The 20,916-nt window shown below is 38.4% G+C and overlaps 1 protein-coding gene and 1 non-coding gene across 7 annotated transcripts in view; one reads left to right on the forward strand and one right to left on the reverse strand.

Moving 5' to 3' along the window:
- SSX2IP (SSX family member 2 interacting protein) overlaps nucleotides 1–20,916 on the forward strand; it is a 41,525-nt gene that overhangs the window by 17,006 nt on the left and 3,603 nt on the right. For 3 of the 6 annotated variants that reach the window (XM_032424835.1, XM_032424845.1, XM_032424854.1), the window contains exons 2-13: nucleotides 2,322–2,453; nucleotides 3,540–3,709; nucleotides 4,180–4,392; nucleotides 6,702–6,812; nucleotides 8,392–8,527; nucleotides 10,335–10,410; nucleotides 10,481–10,670; nucleotides 13,779–13,929; nucleotides 15,944–16,080; nucleotides 16,406–16,579; nucleotides 19,484–19,598; nucleotides 19,901–20,066. In XM_032424835.1, coding sequence (XP_032280726.1) covers nucleotides 2,411–2,453; nucleotides 3,540–3,709; nucleotides 4,180–4,392; nucleotides 6,702–6,812; nucleotides 8,392–8,527; nucleotides 10,335–10,410; nucleotides 10,481–10,670; nucleotides 13,779–13,929; nucleotides 15,944–16,080; nucleotides 16,406–16,579; nucleotides 19,484–19,598; nucleotides 19,901–20,066 — 1,682 coding nt within the window. In that variant the 5' untranslated portion in view covers nucleotides 2,322–2,410. The remainder of the gene's footprint in view (nucleotides 1–2,321; nucleotides 2,454–3,539; nucleotides 3,710–4,179; nucleotides 4,393–6,701; nucleotides 6,813–8,391; nucleotides 8,528–10,334; nucleotides 10,411–10,480; nucleotides 10,671–13,778; nucleotides 13,930–15,943; nucleotides 16,081–16,405; nucleotides 16,580–19,483; nucleotides 19,599–19,900; nucleotides 20,067–20,916) is intronic. The other 3 variants (XM_032424861.1, XM_032424870.1, XM_032424878.1) reach the window with 3 other exon arrangements.
- On the reverse strand, nucleotides 1,607–1,712 carry LOC116626758. Its single transcript, XR_004298329.1, has one exon. It is a non-coding gene; the product is annotated as a U6 spliceosomal RNA (small nuclear RNA).

Here is a 20,916-nt window from a genome sequence, read left to right on the forward strand (position 1 = left end):
GTTATGTTAATTTATTGCTTAGTTATCTGTTTCCACCCCCACTAGCATGTGAACTTGAGGGCAGGGCCTCCCTTGTGCCTAGAAGAGTGTACCTGGCATGTATAGCACAATTAAAAATCTATTGAATGAATGAAAATTTTCATCTCACTTCAGTATTACATTATGAATATTTCTCCACAATCTTTTTTTTTAAAGATTATTTATTTGAGAGAGGGAGTGAGTGAGAGAGAGAGCATGAGTGGGAGCGGGGGTAGGTGGGGGATAAGCCGGGGGGGGGGGGGGGGGGGAGGAGAGGGAGAAGCCGACTCCCCCACCGAGCAGGGAGCCTGATGATGCGATGCGGGTGCTGGACCTTTGGGATCATCTCCTGAGCCGAAGGCAGACGCTTAACCAGCTGAGCCACCCAGGTGTCCCTATTTCTCCACAATCTTAAATATTCAGAATAGGAGTTGTGAACTCTGATTCACAGTCCAGATCTGGCCTGAAGACACATTTGATTTGGCTTATTAAAAAATGTTGTTAGAAGGGTAACTTACATCCAGTCAAGTGCCCGGATCTTAAGTGTACAACTTGGTGGCTTGTGCAGCCTTCTCTCAGATGACGATGCAAAAGGCTCTCTCACATCCTCCTCCCAGCCACGCCCCGTTCCCACAGGATACCTTGCATAATCTTTTTTATTGTTATGTTAATCCCCCTACATTACATCATTAGTTTTAGATATAGTGTTCCATGATTCATTGTTTGTGCATAACACCCAGTGCTCCATGCAGAACGTGCCCTCCTCAATACCCATCACCAGGCTAACCCATCCTCCCACCCCCCTTGCATAATCTTTTTAAGTAGCTTCTCACGTTTACGAATTTCGAGATTTCACATAAAAATCCAGAATTCCAACATCCCTTGAAAGATGGAAAGATAGCAACACACGACCTGCTTTCTCTTTTGGCCGCAGTTTATTGTAGCTGAGAAGCAGGTGTCCAAAGCGGTGGCACGTGTTCTCCAGTTTGCCTGTAGTCATCACTCCTCCTTCTATCCCTGACCTTGAAATCAATTCCCAGTTGTCATAAGTTCATTTGAATTTTTTTATGCTGGAGAAATATTGATTTCTTCTATTTTCTCTATAAAAAAGTGGAAACATGATGGTAGGCTGAAAATGTATGTGAAACAGTTACATGAAAGGTTCTTACACTTAGTCCCCTTCATTCATATGTATTTGTTAACCACCTTAATTCCATATGGTTGTGTTTAAAGGTGTTCTGTTGTATAAATGTGTCATTTAACCAGTCTCCTGTGGAGCATATAAGCTATTTCCAGTTTTTTGATGTTATCAAGAACAATGTGTAGATGAATTTTTATACAAATCATTTTTTTCTTTTCCAAGTTTTTATTTAAATTCCAGTTAACATACAGGGCAATATTAATTTCAGGTGTAGAATTTAGTGATTCATCACAAGTGCTCTCTTTAATACCGATCATCCATTTAACCCATCCCCCCCACCTTCCTCCAGCAACTCTGTTTGTTCTCTACAGTTAAGAGTCTGTTTGATGGTTTGCCTCTCTTTTTCCCCCCTATGTTCATCTATTTTGGTTCTTAAATTCCATATGCAAAAATAGGGAATGCTTCACAAATTTGCATGTCATCCTTGTGCAGGGCCATGCTAATCTTCTCTGTGTTGTTCCAATTTGAGTCTATGTGTTGCCAAAGCAAGCACAAATCATTATTTTATTAGGATAAAATGTTATAAGTGGTATTTCTAGGTCAAAATTTATTTCATTTGTAAGATGTGATACATATTGCCAAATTGCTGGTAGTAGTATGAATTGATGTGATCTTTCTGGAGAGCAGTGTATGGAAGTATGCTTTTTTCTACATTTGTGCCAACATTGGGAAGAGTAATTAAAATTTCTTTTTGCTAATATAGTTAGTAAAAACAAAAAATGAAAATGTTAGCTAAGAAGTTTTTCATCCTCTTATCTGTATAAATACTTTGTACTTTATTTTAGAGGATTTAATATAGAAATCTTTATCACTTAGTACAATGCTGTACCTTAGATTTATATTGTGAGTCAAATTATGTATCATGTACTTTGCAAATGAAGTAATGTGAATGCCTTGGTAGAACTTGTTAACCCTTTACTCCTGATCCTTAAACACATGCGTGTGCGCGCGCACACGCACAGGGTTATTATTGAGCTCTACCATGTTCTGTATGGGAGTGTATGGAAATAAGTAATGCAAAATCCTTCTTTTTACACATGGATTTTATATTTGCTTTTATATCTTTAGTTAAATGTTACTGTTTTACAATTTGCTTTTTAAGGAGATGCCTACATAGAAGAGTGACAGCAGCTGGACTAAATGTTTAGCCGCTGAACTGGTTCCTCAGGTAGCCCGGCCCTGGTGACTGCTATGGGAGAGTGGATGACTGTTACAGACCCAGATCTGTCTTCAGGTAACGGTCTAAAATAAGGGTAGACTAAAGCAGTAATTGTAAAGGGGAATTTTTAAATGAAACTATAAATAATTACCACAAATATCGAAGATGTGACTAGAGAGAGACATAAATAGTTGTAAAATATCTAATTTTTATTTTCAGAAAGTTTATCTGGGAAAACTAAGAATTGTGCCATAATTAGTGGGGTCCAGTGCCTTTGATAGATGATGGGTTTGATTGTTATTATTTTGGAGAGGAATGTTTATGCATTTGAAATAAATTTATTGGGTACATCAATACGTTGCTGCGATTTATTCCTTTAATCCATAACCTTTGACTCAAGGTGGTTTTTGTCTGTTATTTTTATAAGTCTGAAATACTATAAGTTAAGGTAGTATATTGTAGCTTAACATGCCTACTAAGGGCACTTTATAGTTGTATCTTTTTGAAAAAAGTACAGTTGACTCGAATAACATGGGTTTGAACTCTGTGGGTCCACTTATACACGGATTTTTTTCGATAAATGTACAGTCCTGTAAATGTATTTTCTCTTATGATTTTTTCCCTAGCTTGCTTTATTGTAAGAATATACGATACATATACAGAATATGTGTTAATCAACTGTTTGTTATTGGTAAGGCTTCTGGTCATCAGTAGGCTATTAGTAGTTAAGTTTTTTGGAAGTCAGAAGGGATACACAAGGGGGCGCCTGGGTGGCTCAGTCGGTTAAGGGGCTGCCTTGGGCTCAGGTCATGATCTGAGGGTCCTGGGATCGAGCCCTGCATAGGGCTCCTTACTCAACGGGGAGCCTGCTTCTCCCTCTTGCTCTGCCCCTCCCCCTGCTTGTGCACGCGCTTTCTCTCTCTCTCAAATAAATCTTAAAAAAAAGTGATACACAGATTTTCCACTGAATGAGGAGTCGGTGCCCCTAACCCCTGTGTTGTTCAAGGGTCAACTTTATGTAGTTTTCATGCAAAAAACAGCTTTGTCTTAATTTGAAAATACTTAAAAATATTTATATAATTCAAGATCTTTGGTAATGGAGATAGTTTGCTTTGCATATGTTTTATAAATTGTATGAGTAAATGCCTTTTATTCTTTCAGAAAGCAAAAATATCTGTCAATATACCTCAGAAACAAAGATGTCTCCATCAAGTTTATACTCACAGCAAGTGCTATGTTCTTCAATACCTTTATCAAAAAATGTGCACAGTTTTTTCAGTGCCTTCTGCACAGAAGAGAATATTGAACAAAGTATTTCATATCTTGATCAGGTAAAAAATTTTTTGTGTGTGAGAAGCAATAGCATAAATCATGTTATATAATAATAGCACATATCAAAGTTACGAGAAAAATACTTGTCAAGCACACATATGTTGTTATGTATTGGCCTGTTATGTAACATAACTAGATAGGCAAAGAACCGTGGTGATCATTTAGTCTGGATACATGGTAAACGTGTTTGTCAGGAGCAGGTTGGCCTCCACATCACTTTAGGGACTTCTCCACCAGGACTCTCTCCCTTATTTTACTGATGTACTAAGTGCCTGGCCCCAGGACACAGGCACTTGTAGAGCAGAGGCTAAAAAAGAGCCCAGTTCTCTCAGTTCTTTGTCCTTTGGGATATTTACAATTTTCTTAACTCAGGATAGTGTTCATTATTTCTGAGAAAAGATTTCTATCTTTTGTTTCTATACTAAGTCATCTGGTAACCAACTTTGAGGAAAACATTTTCTCCTACCAGGAATTGACTACTTTCGGTTTTCCTTCATTATATGAAGAATCCAAAGGTAAAGACACAAAGAGAGAATTAAATATAGTTGCTGTTTTAAATTGTATGAATGAGCTACTTGTACTTCAGCGGAAGAATCTTCTAGCTCAGGAAAATGTAGAAACACAGAATCTGAAACTGGGAAGTGATATGGACCATCTACAGAACTGCTATGCAAAACTTAAGGTAGAAATTGCATGTCGACCTGTATTTCAATAAGCTAACTGTCTCATAAGCTAAGCCAAGTGATAACAGTGTTTTCTCTTTAATATTTTTAGGTTTTTGTACATCCTACAATGCCTGAAGGATAGAGGTTATTCCTGAGGGGGTAACTGTGGTGGGCTGGAGGGGGTAGTTAGTGGCCTCCAAGTTATAAAAAGGCTGTGAGTTGTGGATGATACTTTAATCTTAATCAGAGAGACCTATGGAGGGTCTTATGAATTAGACTGATTCAGAGTTGTAAGCCCCTGAAGGCCGCAGTTCTGCATTAAAACTTTTTGTATGTGGGTAACCTTGGCTGAATGATATTGGTAATCCAGGCCTGTTTAGCCTTTCCTTCCAAAGAGTGGTTGCTTATTAGGACAGCCCAGAGTATAGAATGTTTTCCAGGAAATCTTCTAATTCAGGTTTGACCTAGGCCAAAATCCGGTATTTTTCTCTGGACAGAAATGTGTGTTCAGTGGCAAAAGTTGCCGATCTGTCCTTGAAGAGCTTCTAGATCTAGTATATGATTCATTCAATTCATTGAGCAAAATTTATTAAGTATTTTTGTGCCAGGTGCACTGGGTTTCACAGAGGACTGAACCCCAGTCCCAGCTCTCAAGATTGTAGTCTAGTGGAAGGAGATACATTGAACCATAATTACTTGCTTCGTTAGTTGTTCTTGGTGTGGGAGGTAAGAGGAGGCTTCACAGAGAGTTAACACTTGATCTCAGATCTGAGGAGTAAATAGAAATTTGCTAATGTTTGGAAAAGACATTCTAGGCAGAGGGTATATAACCTGTTTAAAGCATAGAGGTATGAGAGAGCATTTGACTTCCAGAAAATAGTCAGTCGCTCTGTAGGGGCTGAAATGAATGATGATGATGAAGAGCGATAGAGATGAGGCTGGGCCCCAGGCGTCTGAGGATGTGAGAGGCATTGTGCAGACACACGAAGGCACCAAGGAATGTAAGCGAGAGGAAGGCATCATGGGCATCATGTAAACATCAACCTGGCCGTAGGGTGGAGAAACTATGGGGAAGGTACAGATTTGTATTTGGGACGGAGGCGGGGAGCCCAGAAGGCTTGGTGGAAAGGACAGCTGTTAGGAGGCCTTAGCAGCTGCCAAAGCCAGAGAGATTTTGGATTTGAACTAAGGTCGTGCTGGTGGAGATAGAAAAAGTGAAATAGGAAGCAAACTTGGGAGGTAAAATGGGTAGAATTTTATGAAAAATTGAATTTGGGGAATAAGAGAGTCATGAATTTAAGAGACCGACCTGGTCTCTGTCTCAAGTTTACAGGGGATGATGATATGAGATGAGTGATGTAGGAGGGGGGTGTATAGATTTGCAGGGCTGATGGGGAGTTCAAGTAAAGTGTTGATCATCACTCAAAGTGAATCTGATTTGACATATATGGGACATAGCAACTGGCCCAGTGCCTTTAAGTTCAGTCATTCCAAATGGTCTGGCATGATAGGAAGTCACAAACACTCCGAAGAAGAGGGTGCCAAAAATTCTGACACCTTTAGAGTTATCCGAGGTATATTCCTAAATTTTCTAAATTCCTAAATCTTCTTGAGGTCCATTGTTATAGGGATTGTCCAAGTTGTTATTTGTGGTCAGTTATGGCGTAACTTGAGTGGTTTTTATATTTTATAAAGATAAGAGGATTTTAAAAATATGCCAATGGCCTCATGCAGAACTTGGCACATTTCCTCAGAAAATGTGTGGAATGTATTCAAAATGAACATCGTATCTCATACTGATTCCAGCAATGCTGCTATTCCTCTCTGGGAAAAAATCTTCAGAGCTTAGCACTTGGAAGGGAGAACGAGGGTCGTGCTGGAGTCCCACCCTTTCTGACCTAAAGGGTTGCTGCTCTGCTTGGTCACACGTCTTCTTTAGACTTAGCTCCGTATCACTTTGGTTCATTCTCAAAGAGTGTACCATAGAAGTGTTAAAAACTCCTAAAAGGAAATTTAAAAAGTGTCCAGTGGAAGCATCACTGGAATAAGTGAAGAGCCTTTCTAGGGCTCCACTTTGAAACTCATTTGCATAAACATAAAAATGTTGGTATTTTAATAAATTAAAATATTATATTTAAACTTAAATTTATAAATTTATAGTATTGTCTTATAATAATTGTTTTAAGTAAACATTTTGTGTGCCATTAAACTGCAGTTTTAGCTAAGAAACCCTAGTATGTGTATGTTGTTTTTACTAATCTTTGAAGAATTCATTTGCTCCGAGTCCTGTGTTAATTTTAATCACAGTTGCATGTGGATGTTCTAGGAACAACTGGAAACCTCCAGGAGAGAAATGATTGGGCTTCAGGAAAGAGACAGACAGTTACAGTGCAAGAACCGGAATTTGCATCAGCTACTGAAAAATGAAAAAGATGAGGTGGGTTATCAGTTATTGAAGATGAAGTTTAAATAAAATTTTTTTTTTTATTTGATGTGACCATACCCCACTTTAAAACAAGAACATTAATTCATCCTTTGTCAAACTGGTATGGTGGACCTCTGTGTACAGCATTGCAGCATATTTAACTGAGATCAGGAGCTCTCCCTGGCACCCCCTACCCCAGGTGGATTCATGGGGCTTAGTATATTAGTCCATAGCTTGTGACAGCCGGTGTCCTCTACTGTCTGTCCTGGACTCCAGTGCATTGTCACTTTTTCTCAGGCACAAGGGTGCTTTAAATGCGGATCTTTTATTCCCTGCCATACCTATACTTAAATCTGGCATGCCTCTTCTTTCTCTGTATTAAATACTGACATTGTTCATCCCATCAAGCAATTAATTACTTGACTAGATGGACACAAGAGTTATTGTTTAGGGGAAAAAAAAGCAATTCACATTTAAAAATCTTATTTCTGATTGTTAAAGACATCATAATTTTAATCTCATTTCTGCTACAATGGCTAGTTAATATTTGGATCTATAGAGTTAATGTGTTTGAAATTATGATTTTTTAATTTATATAAGAAGAAACCATTATGTTCTTACTGCTCTGCAGTTTGATCCCTGACCATGTGATAACCAATAAAAATATATTTATATTCAGTGTTGTATATGTGTTTTTTGAACTATAATTAAGGACTTTTAGGGGAGCTTATTTCTTTAATGATTTTATAGTGATTTAGACAGATTGTTTTGTCATATTTTGACTATTTAGTAATGTAGTTAGTGGATAGTGAAATATCTTAATTAAACTGCAAGGTTGCTTATGCATTTCCTTGAGTTATTTCACAGAAAATTTTGACATGATCTGCAGATTACACCTAAGTGATTTGAATATAGTTAATCTTTAGTAAGAATTAAGTTAAACATGGTCATCTCCAGCAGAGATTAGAAATGTTTGTATAGACTAGAACACACTTCCTGTCAAGGGCTGCCTGAGAAGCCACAGTGGATCTAAACCTTGAGCTGTAGGGCCTGACGTATGGTAGGTACTCAGCAAATATTTGAGTCGGATTCTGTCTGCTGTGTGGACTTACTCTAATTTGAGAACTGTTTATGATCAGATAAAAGCAAACCTGTGTATGTGCTGTGACGTGCTGTGGCTAATTTGTCACAGATTGATAAGGAATAAAGTGATTCAAGTCAGTAGTGTAAGGAAGTCACTACAGGTGATCAGATTAATTCTTGTTTCAGACGGAGCTTGAATCACTTTAATACTTCACAAGTTTCTGGTTTCTAAATGATCAGCGTCTATATGTAGCATAAAAGTGGTAGAAAAATAATTTAGGAAGTTAGCTCTAGAAATTTCAGAATTAAAAAATAAAAACTTTGTGATTCACTTAATGATACTTTAAAAAGTGATTTCCAGTGGTTATTGAGAAGGAAGAATAATCCTAAAATAAACTATTTTATGAGGAGGTGAATGCTAGTACTTCTTTTCTTTTTTGAATTTACAAATTTTAACTGGGGTTATCAATCATAAAGGGATTCATTTGATGGAAAATGCTTTTTTCAGGTACAAAAATTACAAAATATCATTGCAAGTCGAGCTACTCAATATAATCATGATATGAAGAGAAAAGAACGTGAATATAATAAATTAAAGGAACGTCTACATCAACTTGTTATGAACAAGAAGGATAAAAAAATAGGTAAGAAACAACTGGTTAAGATAGAGGAAAATAAGCAAATAAGCTAATATGCTAAGAAATAAATGTCAGTAGTTGGAGCAGAATACCTCATGAAGTATTTTTATGCTTTATGCAATTGTTTGTGGATGGTGTGTATCCATATAAACTAGAAATCGAGATAACTCATTAGTGAAAAATAATAATTTCGCTTCCTTTGTTGCATGTAAGAGTTACATTTCTTTTTAATATGACTGTTGTACTTCCACAGAGGAAAAACTAAGCCAGGGGATATTCTGATCTTCCATAGCCAAGAACTGATCATATGAAAAATCACGATGAGTTTCTGAGTATCAAAACAAGTGTGATTTTAGAATTGACTTCATAAAATTATTCATCTGACCAAATCATTTACATCAGTTCCTTTTAATAAGTGTGGCTGTGCATATTTGAAGCAACCAGTCTGAAAGATGGACTGTGAATGTTATGCTTATGTTTGTTCATAAGGTGTACTTTTTTCTTGTGTCATTCTTTTGAAAATCATTTGGCAACTTCATCCAAGTATGTGCATAATTTCAGGGAAATCACATAGATGAAAAAGTAGAAACACACACACACACGACCAGGGCCACGCAGATACAGTTTTGCTGGCCTGGGAAGATGCAGCACAGGAAATCTATGCACTGATTTATCGAACAGTGGTTTCCAGGTGGACCCTAACCGCCTTGTACGGTAATGCCCTGAGCTGCGGTTTCCGAAGCTGAGCTTGGTCGGACTTGCTGACACAACAACTGCTGAGCCCACGTCGCAAGCTGTCAGCAGGCCGCTCGGTGTTGGCTGCCTCACTGCTCATCTGTACAGCAGAGCTCTTGCAGTTAGTCGGCTGTCTTCTTTTAAAAATTCCTGAAAAATGAAAGTGTAATAAGCAATTAAGACAAGGTTGGAAAATCTGTAGGTAATCAGATTTAAATTTCATTGGTTAACCTCGTGTTCATTCATGAATTATATACAGAGCAGGATGAAATGCTGGAAGTATAAAATGTAACACCTAATTAGAGAAGTTTATTAAAGGTGGAACTCTGGTAACAGAGCCCTTATTTTATGGGAGTCTGGCTGTTTCCTAGTCCATACCTAACTGGAAGTGACAGGCTCATAATGATTTCATCAAGTCTAAAATTACAGCAACTTAGTGTCATCTTACTTCCTTCTAATGCCAACTGCGTCCATCCCCCTGGGACAGAAGAGAAATTAATACACAGGGGCCTTGACTCCTTTGATGACGATGACAACACAGGGCTTGGCAGGCTTTTTCTGTAAAGATTCTAATAGTAAATATGTTCAGGTTTGTGGGGTCTGTAGTCTTCGGTCACAACTTTCCATCCCTGCACTTGTAGCATAAAACTATATAAACAAATGGTGTGGCAATGTTCTAATAAAACTTTATTTAGAAAATCAGGCAGCTGGCCTGCAGGCCGGAGTTTGCCAGCCCCAATGATAAAGTTAATAATGATAATAAAATAATATTTACAAGTACTTTAACTGTTTTAACAACTTCTTTTACTGTTCACAACAACTTTTGGTAGATACTTTCATCATTCCCTCTGTATTGTTTCTTTATCAATACTTTAGTTGTTAAATAACTGGTTAAGGTCTCAGGGCTTATCAGTGATGGAGAACTGGAACTTGAAATCTGGGCTGTTTGAGCCCAAATCCTAATCTACACCAGGTTGACTTATGTCTCCAGTGTGTATAGAGTGTGTTAGGGTTTTATACGCTTAAACATATGTATGTATGTAAGAATTGGTTTTGTTTTGCATGTTCATGTTTGTAGCTATGGAAGTTTTAAATTATGTGGGGAGAGCCGATGGAAAAAGAGGCTCCTGGAGGACGGGTAAAACTGAGGCCAGGTAAGGTCCAATTTAAATTGATACATTTCATCAGCATTTTCTTTCTGTAACTGCATTTTCATACTGACAGTTTCTTTCTCAGGAATGAAGATGAAATGTATAAAATTCTCTTGAATGATTATGAATATCGTCAGAAACAAATCCTAATGGAAAATGCTGAACTTAAGAAGGTTCTTCAGCAAATGAAAAAGGAAATGATTTCTCTTCTTTCTCCCCAAAAGCAGAAACCTAGAGAAAGAGCAGATGATAGTACAGGAACTGTAAGTGGCTCTTTCCTCTCTAATACAGTTTCGGATTGCTAAGTCGAACAATTCAGACATTAGCTAGGTATTCCCAGTGGGGACACCCTTGGCATTTTGGACAGGATGCTCACTGCTGTATTGCCCCCAGTCACTGTGACGACAACAACAAAATGCCCCTCTATGTTTCTAGACATGGCCTGGGAGATGATGGAGGTGTCTTTCCAAGGACTTACTCTGTGCCACACACTGTGATAAGCACTTTAAGAGCACGGTCTCATTTCATTCTTCTAATCTGATGCTTTTCATACCATAATTATCCCCATTTTATAGCTAAGGAAACTGAGGCACACTCGTCCCATTGGCCTTAGTATCACACGTGGCAGAACTAGGATTTAAATCGAAGTCTTTCTCACCCCAGAGTTCATGTTTTTAACCACTGTGCTGAGTATCCTCTAAATAGTTTAGGTATTGTGTACTTAAGCAGGCTTTATTTTCAGAGTGAAATGTTTATTAACTTTGGGAACCAACTAATCATTCAGTAAATTTGCGGAATGTACGTTATGTTCTGGTCCCTGGAAAGAAAAAGCTAAAAGGATTTTGACTTCCTTTGTCTCAGTTGGGGCTGTTATGACAAACTACCATAGACTGGGTGGTTAAGAACAACAGAAATTTATTTTTTACAGTTCTGGCACTGGGAGGTTCAAACTCTGGCTGCCAGTAGGGTCAGTGTCTGGGGAGACTGTGTCTTCCTGGTTGCACATTGCCGGCTCCTTGCACCCTCACCATGCCATGCCGGAAAGAGGAGGAGAGCTCACCTGAGTCCCTTTTTAGGGGCACTCGTCCCATCCACGAGGACTCTACTTTTCATGACCTCCTCACTTCCCAGAGGCCCCACCTCTGAATACCCGCACATTGGGCGTTAGGATTTCACCATGAATTCGAGGGAACATGAACATTCAGTCCATTGCATCCTTCAGGAAGCTCTTTTGGGGAGATGGGGCATGTGCAAAAGTAATTGTTACATATCTTAGCGGTAATAGGGTGGTACAAACGTGCTGAACAAAGGAATTGTGGCAATCAAGAAGGCCTCACGGAGAAAGGGATATTTGAGTTCGTTCTTTAAAAATAAAGTGGGTGTTTTGGGGGTAGAAGCATGTGACACAAGGGGAGTAATATATACGTGCAGAGGTCGGGAAAAAACAAGTCCCATATGGTGAAAATTTCTTTTAACTTAATTGCTTTCCATGTTTAAATTCTGGATTCAGGCAAGTGACTAAAATCTGAAAATAACATTGATGGGAAATGCTAATTATCAGCAAGTCATCAGAACTTGTTTTTTAAACCTATGCGAGGGGATTATTTACTTTATGGTCAGTCTAACTGATAAGCCCATCCCACCTTCCAGCTCTTTTTTCTTTCTTTTTTTAAAAAGCATTACCTGAAGTTCTTTGAAACTCCCCAGTTCGGGACCTGCTTGACCTCCGCCTTTTCTCTCAAAGTCTGTCACTTTTTGTTGTGCACATGCACAAATACTCTCCAGAGTGAGCAGTTTCCGTTACTCCCGCAGCGCGTTCCGTTTTGGGCCCTGCCTTTACTGACATCCCCAGCCTGTGTGCAGCACAAGTCAGTAGTAAGTCAAGGACCCTCTCTCCTCGCCACTGCAGCCAGGGCGAGTGTCCTGTATAGTTCTTAACAATTCAGCTGTTTACCTTTGGAGAAACAATACTCTCAAGTATATTTCTTGTTTTTAAAAGATCTGTTTTTCTAGAATTTTTTTCTCTTACAATTTAATTCAGTCCTTCCTTTCTTTTAAGGATTTTGGAGCATTATAGCAAGAGGATAAGATTAACCTTAGAATGCCTAGGTAGCCTTGAGGTTTCATTAATTTGTTATTGTGCTTAAGTATAGCCAAAACATATACCCAAAATTCAAGTTAATTTTTTATTTTCATTTTGTGGTTTCAGAGTTTCAGTCTGGACAGTGTGAAGCAATTATTGTTCATTTTTTAAATAATGGATTTATAGTATTCTGGCAGGTTGTAGCTCCTTGGAAGAATTACTGGCAAGTAGCTCCAGAGGCTTGATTGGCAAGAATCAGAGTCACAGTGAGCTCCGTGCTGGGCCTTTCCCCAACCTGCTTCCCATGGGAAACCTTGACCTCTGGCAGCCTTTGCTGACCTGGGGCTATTGATACAGCTCTCCCGGCTGAGTCACTCCCTCATTCCTGCTGCACCTGCCTGTGGGAACAGTCTGATCAGCGTTTCTTTCATCTTCGATAGGTTTTCTTTTTTTCCCCAGCAAGATATTTTATTGTTCATATTAGGGAGGTATATCTCTGGAAGTATATCACTTTCCTGGATGTTAACAACAAATGTAGGACTTAGCAGATTATTATGCAGATATATACATATATATACACACACACACACACACACACATACATACATATACACATACACACACATACATTATCTATGTAGCTGCAGATTATTTTGACATAATATATATTAGTACTGTTTCCCTATGTTCTTTATCCTGCTTTGATTCTATGTGATTCTGTGTCAGTGGTTTTCTGTATTTTCCTATGATTTAATGTCTTGGTAGAATAAAAAGAAAAATAATCTCTAGTTTTATTTTTTTAAATTACATGAGAAAAATAGGATTCACAGTTGCTTACTTTGTAGATAATCTCACTGGTGGTTTATTTACTTAAACAGCCTAGGATTAGAGATAAGTTGATCTAACTTCAGATCTCAGTTCTACCTCTTGGCTGTATGATAGTGGGCAGTATCTCTACTTCTCTAAGCATCATTTTTCCCACATTGTAACATGATTTGAGGATTAATTAGCTTGTGAGAGCTCTAACACAATACAGGACAAGTAGTGAATAACTCTTCCTCACACAGCTCCGTGACTCTTGTCACTAACCGTATTTGGATTCAAATTCACATTTGAAGAGACTTGAGTTGGAGAATTTCTGTTTCTAATATTAGGTCATATATGCATAAGATACAGCACAGAAATGCTTTTGATAGGTATCTCTGATGATCAGTTTAATTACTACTGCCTGAGTATCTAGAGCCATTTTAAGATACTGGTCTTTCCTTTTCATCTCTCTTGCTTGCAGGTTATCTCTGATGCTGAAGAAGATGCTGGGGAACTGAGTAGGGAGAGTATATGGGACCTTTCCTGTGAGACTGTGAGAGAGCAGCTTACCAACAGCATCAGAAAACAGTGGAGGATTTTGAAAAGTCATGTAGAAAAACTTGATAACCAAGGTAACTTCTCACTGCGTGCAGAGTGAGTTGTGACACTCAGCTCTTAATTTCAGTCACTTGGAAAGTCACGTTAGGGGGTCAGATCCTGAAGTACTTGAGCTCAGTTTGGTGGTTTGATAATCAAGCTTCTATCTACTTCTGGAGGTGAGGTTTGAACCACACTGGGAAATACTTTGCCCCTCCGTGAATCTTTCTCTGAAAAGAGGATATTACGTATCTCCATCTATTCTGAGTGCAGTGTACAATTGAATAAAGTGAACTGAGTCTCTTACTGATCTTGGGAATTAAGAATTATTAATCATGATATGGTATAAATATGAACCTGTTGCTTATCATTCCTAGGTACTTGCATACTCCTGGTTCCTAATTTATTTTTAAATTATTTTCAAAATAATAGATGTTTAATATAAAATATCAATTAGGAAGTATATGAAGTAGAATATTCAGGTTTCTGTTCCCTATACATGACACTTAACAGTTTGGTGCTTATCTTTCTAGATTTTTTCTGTAGGCCTTTACAAAATATACATTTTTTAAAGATTTTATTTATTCATTTGACAGAGAGCACAGGCAGGGGGAGCAGCAAGCAGAGGGAGAGGGAGAAAGCAGACTCCCCGCTGAGCAAGGAGCTCAATGTGGGACTTGATCCCAGAAGCCTGGGATCATGACCTGAGCCAAAGGCAGAAGCTCAACTGACTGAGCCACCCAGGCGCCCACAAAATATTTATTTAAAAATATATAAAAAACTGGGGTGCCTGGGTGGCTCAGTCAGTTAAACGTCTGACTCTTGGTTTCGGCTTAGGTCATGATCTCAGGGTCATGGGATTGAGCCCCGTGTGGAGCTCTGCACTCAGTGGAGAGTCTGCTTGAGATTCTCTCTCTCTTCCTCTCCCTCTGCCCCTCCCCCTGCTCATGCTCGCTCGCTCGCTCTCTCAAATAAATAAAATCTTTAAAAAATATATAAAAACAAAAATTGAATATTACATATTTTTACTACACTGCTTTTGTCATTTAACAGAGTATTATTTTAGACACCATTTCCTGTCACTGTAGATAGTATAGATCTACACTGATGAATGTGTTCTTAATATTTTATATTCGTTAAAGTTTGCGTTCTTTTAAATCAAGAAAATTAAGGTTTCTGCTTGGTAAATGAAGTCTGTTGAAAGAAAATTTATTCTGAATGTCAAAAGTCACAAGGTAACTGTCAATTGTCTTTAGTAGTAAAGAGTAATCAGCAAAATTTTGTACTAAAATTAATTTACATGAGATTTTATTGATTTCAGTTGCCATCTCTTAGTAAATGGCAAGTATATTTGGACTTCCTGTTTGTTAAATAGGAATTTGCAAGATTTGTAGCACTGCATTGATCTTTGAAGAAGAGTCAAAAGTAGTTTATGGATTTGTTAATTATTTTTCTCTTTTGTGAATATAGGTTGTCCATTTTTTTAAAGATTTTTTTTTATTTATTTGAGAGAGTGAGTGAGCAAGTGAGAGAGAGAGCACGAGCAGGGTGAGGGGCAGAGGGAGAAGCAGGCTTCCCACTGAGCAGGGAGCCCAATGCGGGGCTCGATCCCTGGACTCTGGGATCATGACCTGAGCCAAAGGCAGATGCTTATAGGTTGTCCATTTTTAATTAGGACATAGTCTTGAATAAATATGGATTACAAATTAAATGTTCATAGTAGAACTATTAGTAAAGATATCATTTTAGTCCAAAAATAGTACGAATTTGTAGTTGTCATCAATCCCTTATAATAAGTTGCTTTGCTTTTTAAATTTTTTCATAGTGCTAAAAAAAAAAATTTTTTTTTCATAGTGCTAAAATACTATAAATATAGTTGTATTATTATAGCTTATGAAATTTTTAAAGGGCAAAGGGAATAAGTACCTTTTAGAAAACCTATGAGATTCCAGAAAGAAATTCTGAGAGCCTTGATTTTTAAATATAATTCAAAAAACACCATAAACTGAGTGGTGTAAAGCCTATGTCAAATGACTGGTTTTATGTTAGTTTCAAAGGTACACCTAGAAGGTTTTAATGATGAAGACGTAATCTCACGACAAGACCACGAACAAGAAACTGAAAAACTCGAGTTAGAAATTCAGCAGTGTAAAGAAATGATTAAAACTCAGCAGCAGCTTTTACAGGTAAATGTGAGTTGCCTTTTCAAGCTGTTTTCCCATGAGAATGGCCAGGATTTTACGCCTTACTAGATTTTTATTCCCGTTTCTCAGAAGATCTGTAGTGTTTGTCATTTCTCTGCTCTAAGTTCTTCGCTTGCTAACAGGTAGAACGCATGCCATTCCTCAGGCGGGGCTTCGCCGGCTGCAAAATGAGAATCCTCCGTTGACTTTCTGGTTTTCCATCGTTTCTGTCCTTCCCCTAAAGTATGACCCTGCTTCCCTTGCTTTAATTTTAACTGGGAGCATTGCAGGGACCCTCTGGAACTTACTATGTTTTAAAATTTAATAGCAGCAGCTGGCTACTGCATGTGATGATGACACCACCTCACTGCTCCGAGACTGTTACTTGCTGGAGGAAAAGGAGCGCCTCAAGGAAGAGTGGTCCCTGTTTAAAGAGCAAAAAAAGAATTTTGAGAAGGAAAGACGAAGCTTTACAGACGCGGCTATTCGCCTAGGATTGGAGGTATTTTCAACAAGTAGCTTTCCTTGTAGAGCTTTTGAAAGTTCTGGGAGGCCCAGCGGAATGCATCCAAGTTCTGCCTTTCATCGTTTCCTTGCTGTCCAGTTTGTTTTTTTGTCAAGTAGTTTACCAGTGATCTTACAAATAACGTGAACTGGAAGGGATTGGAAGCACGTGAACTACTTTAGAAAGGGTATCGTTCTGCCTTTACCAGATTTGGGAATTGAAACTTTTTTTTTTTTTTAGAAAACCGTAAGCCTCCATTATCCCCTCTGGGTTGGCTTTCTACTGGTAAGTGTTTAGCTTCCCACAGGAGATCTTTCTTGGACATGTGTGACCTGTCCACTGTCAGTAGGTGCAGCGTCAAAAGACAGTGCAACGGAGAGCCTGTTTGTTGTGTAAAAAGGAGGGAGGGAGGGAGGGGCGTACAGAACAGAAGTTCTCCCCACCACCACCCAGCGATGCGTGCAAACACTTCCACAGCTCGCTTTTTTACTTAACGATGTATTAACCTACATGTTTCCCTTTCAAAAATTATAGAAGTAATGTGTGAACATGTTTTCAAAAATAAAAACCCGCACAAAAAGCCAAAAGTGAAAAAATGTTACCCATTCTTATCTCCAGTTTCATTCCTTCGAGGTAACCACTAAGTTTGTAATTCTTCTGGGAAGTATGTTTTTAACTTTAATGTACTTCAGCCTTTTTTCCTTGATAAGTCTGTTGATTCCCCTGCTGTGAAAGATAAAAAATTTCGTGTCCTTATCCTACCTCCCATCTACACTATTTCTCACCTACATACGTGACTTCTTCATTATATTGTTACTTTTTTAAAATAACTTTTTAAAAATGGTTTCTTCTGGTTGACTTTTTTTTTCTTTAAATAGAATGTTTAATGCTTCCATTCCATGTCTGCTCCCCTTGAGACAGTATCAGTTTGTCCCCACAATGAAAGATGAAGACATTCTTGGGTTCACCCTGGTTCCCTTTCCCTTGTCCCTCTACTTCCCAGTTTTTGTCTCTGCTTTTCTTTCTCATTGTCAAGTGTTAGCCTGTGAGGTAATCCAATTGTAAGTACTTTGTGCAAGATTGAGACTAACATTTGAAAGAACACTGATATCATCATGATTCTGTAAATGTTATTCATTCTCTAACCTAGTAACACATTTGGCCACCTAGGAAATAGTCTGTTACTGAGAATCTGCCATCTGGGAGAGAATCTTTCATATATCCCTGTGTAGTGAATCCTTTGACTTTTCTTTGTAGCTCCTTTATGATTTCCTGACTCACATTCAGCTTATGTCTCATGTTATCTTCTTTCTTGGGTTCCTTTTTCAATTTGCTGTATTACTTTCTTGAGTAATTTTTTTTGTGAAGTATTGTGTGAGTGAAAAATATTCTGAATTCTAGAATATCCAAAAATACATTCATATGATTGGTTTGGCTGGATATAGAATTTAGTTTCCAACTTTTTTCCCTCAAAACTTATTCCATTTTTTCTACTGTTTGGTTTTACTAATGAGGAGCCTGATTAATATATAACCTACATATACCATACTTTGTGGATATCCTGCTTTGTTTTTTCCTTCTCTCCTTCTTCTGTCCTTCTTTTTATATTCTTAAAGTTCTAACATTTTACTAGGCTGTATCTAGGTGTAGCTTCTTTTCAGCCTCAAGACACTATATTTCTTCAATTTAGGGATATTTTCTTTGATTCTGTATTTTTTCCTTCTTTGACTTCTCTTGTATTCTGGAACACTTTCATTAGACAAATGATTGGTCTTCTGACTACATCTGTAGATTGACTTTATGTTCTGAGTTCAGGGATATTCTCTCACTTTTAACTCTTCACTTCACCCACTGAGTTTTTATTTTAGATTTATCTTTTAAGTTCTCTCATGTCTTCATTTTTTGCTTTTCCATGTATAGCACTATATTATTTTACAGATGTTCATAAATCTAATCATTTGTGTTAGAATTTTTTTTTAAAAGGGTCTCTTGAACTATCTGTTATCTGTGGTCAGTTATCTTGGCTGTTTTTCTTTCATGCTCTTAGTTTTCTTCAAATGTCTAGTGATGCATAATTTTGTATTAGTATTTAGGAATGAAAGACTATATTCTATTTAAGTAGCTAGCATGGATGTCCTCCACAGCTGTGAAAATCTGTCTTATCAATAGCTAACTTTCTCAGAAAATTTGCACCAGCATTTTCTCCTAACTTCTGGGAACCTGTTTCTGGGTCCCTGTCTCCCAGCCTGTTCCAAGAGATACTCTGGCTGATTTGTGTACCGCCCCCAGCTCTCTGCAGGAGGATCTGTCTGCCTCTGGGCTCTGGGGCCAGGGGGGCCAGGGAAGGATGAGATGGAAGCGTGAAGACCTGAGGGCTGAGAGAGAGTCTAGGATGATCGGCCCGTGGGAAGGGGAAGGTCTGACATGTGCCCTCTTGTGGTTTAGTGGTGGTGGCTGCTGATGCTGGTAGGTGGTTAGAGGCCCAGAGCGATGCCCGGGGAAGTCACAGCTCCTTTTTCTCAAGTGATTCATTTGCAGTGGGTATTTTTCTGTTTTTTTCGGTAATTCTATATAATGTTCTGTATGTTCAGGAGTTATGCTAATATGCTGTTTTTTGTTTTTGTTTTTGTTTTTTTTGCATTGTCCATTTGAGTTTACTCAAAACGGGTGTGAAAATAGTGATGAGTTGGTTTATTAGGTGAAATGGGTCGTTTTTTATTTCTTAAATATAATTTTCTTCAATGAAATTTTTCTTAGTTTTCTAGGTTAATTCATTTGACTTACAAAATCTTTATGATAGCCAGAAAGCAAACACCAGCAGCTGCAGAAGTGATGGGAAATGCCAACAATGTGAATGTTGAAATGTTGATCAATATTTCTTTGGTTTGCTTGTTACGATAGAGAAAGGCATTTGAAGAAGAAAGAGCCAGTTGGTTAAAGCAACAGTTTTTAAATATGACTACCTTTGACCACCAGAACTCAGAAAATATGAAACTTTTCAGTGCCTTCTCAGGAAGTGAGTACTTCATTAACCCTTTAATCTGAAAATGCATGTAAATAAAATACTGTCCATTATTAATGTAAAACTTTGGAGATCACCAAATATTTTAAAAACTAGATCCTTAGATGTTTATGGAATATGCATAAGAGATGGCGAGATTAGCTAGACCAGAGTCAGGGGCTGGAGTGGCCACCCACATTAACTTGTTCTACCTCAGACCTCACTCCCCTGCAGATGATCATCAGAGCTAATGTCCTTCCCCTTGTCTGCTACCTCACCATAGGCACTGCCTTTGTCCACATTCTGTCTTTTCACAGGTTCTGATCGGGACAGTCTGACAGTGCACTCGAGGCCACGGCAGAAGAAGCCTCACGGAGTGTCTAACGGGTCTCCGGTTTGCACATCCAAACTTACCAAGTCTCTTCCTGCTTCTCCTTCTACTTCGGACTTTTGCCAGACGCGTTCCTGTGCATCTGCACATAGGTATTGTAGGGGGTCTAGCAGGTGGTCTGTCCCACTGCTGGATCTGCACTGCTGGGGGCAAGTAGGCATGACTGTAGTGTTAGCAGCGGGAGTGGCTTTGGAGAGGGATTTAGTAGATTGATTATTCATTGTGCAGATATTTATTGGGTGGTCATCATATAAGGACACCTGCTGGTGCTGGGAATACAGTAGCGAACGAGGTGGGTCTGGTTCCTGCCTGCTGGGAGCCAGATCATATAATGTTGTTCCTTTCATTTCACGTCCAAAATACAAAATAATTAAAATACAGTCTCATTTACAGGAATCGCTTAGTATTTTGAATTCTTTAATTTTGTTAAATAGAAGGATATTTTCACAGTCTTTGCAGAGTATATATTTTAAAATTTCTTTGGCTATGCCCATTTTATTGGTGTTGAAGGGCAAAGAACTGAGAAAAATGTCCTCATCGTGATTGGTAAAGATCTGTGCCCAGGGATGACAGGGTCAAAAAAAGTTGCTCCCCTTCCCCAGGAAACGCATATATTTCTATTAACGGATGCATTTTGGTACTTTTCTCTGTCTCACGTTGTTAAATCATTTTCTAAGGTATAATGTCAATATTTTACCTCAGAGCCTATTCCAAGATTAGTGAGCTGAGCACATAGAACATTCCTAGTGAGAGAGGAATAGAAAAGAGCAAAGGAATACCTTGGAAAGTGTGGTGGTGATCTTTCCTCTTAACCAACGTAGGAGACAGTGTCACGGGGGCCTGCGTGTTTGACACGTGCCCGAGAGAGCAGGGGTCGGGGCTCTGGCACACTAGACCTGTGGTAGTGAGAGGCTGATGTGGACCTGTGGTAGTGAGAGGCTG

Source organism: Phoca vitulina, unplaced genomic scaffold, assembly GCF_004348235.1.
Source record: "Phoca vitulina isolate PV1807 unplaced genomic scaffold, GSC_HSeal_1.0 scaffold2, whole genome shotgun sequence".
Taxonomy (NCBI): Eukaryota; Metazoa; Chordata; class Mammalia; order Carnivora; family Phocidae; genus Phoca; species Phoca vitulina.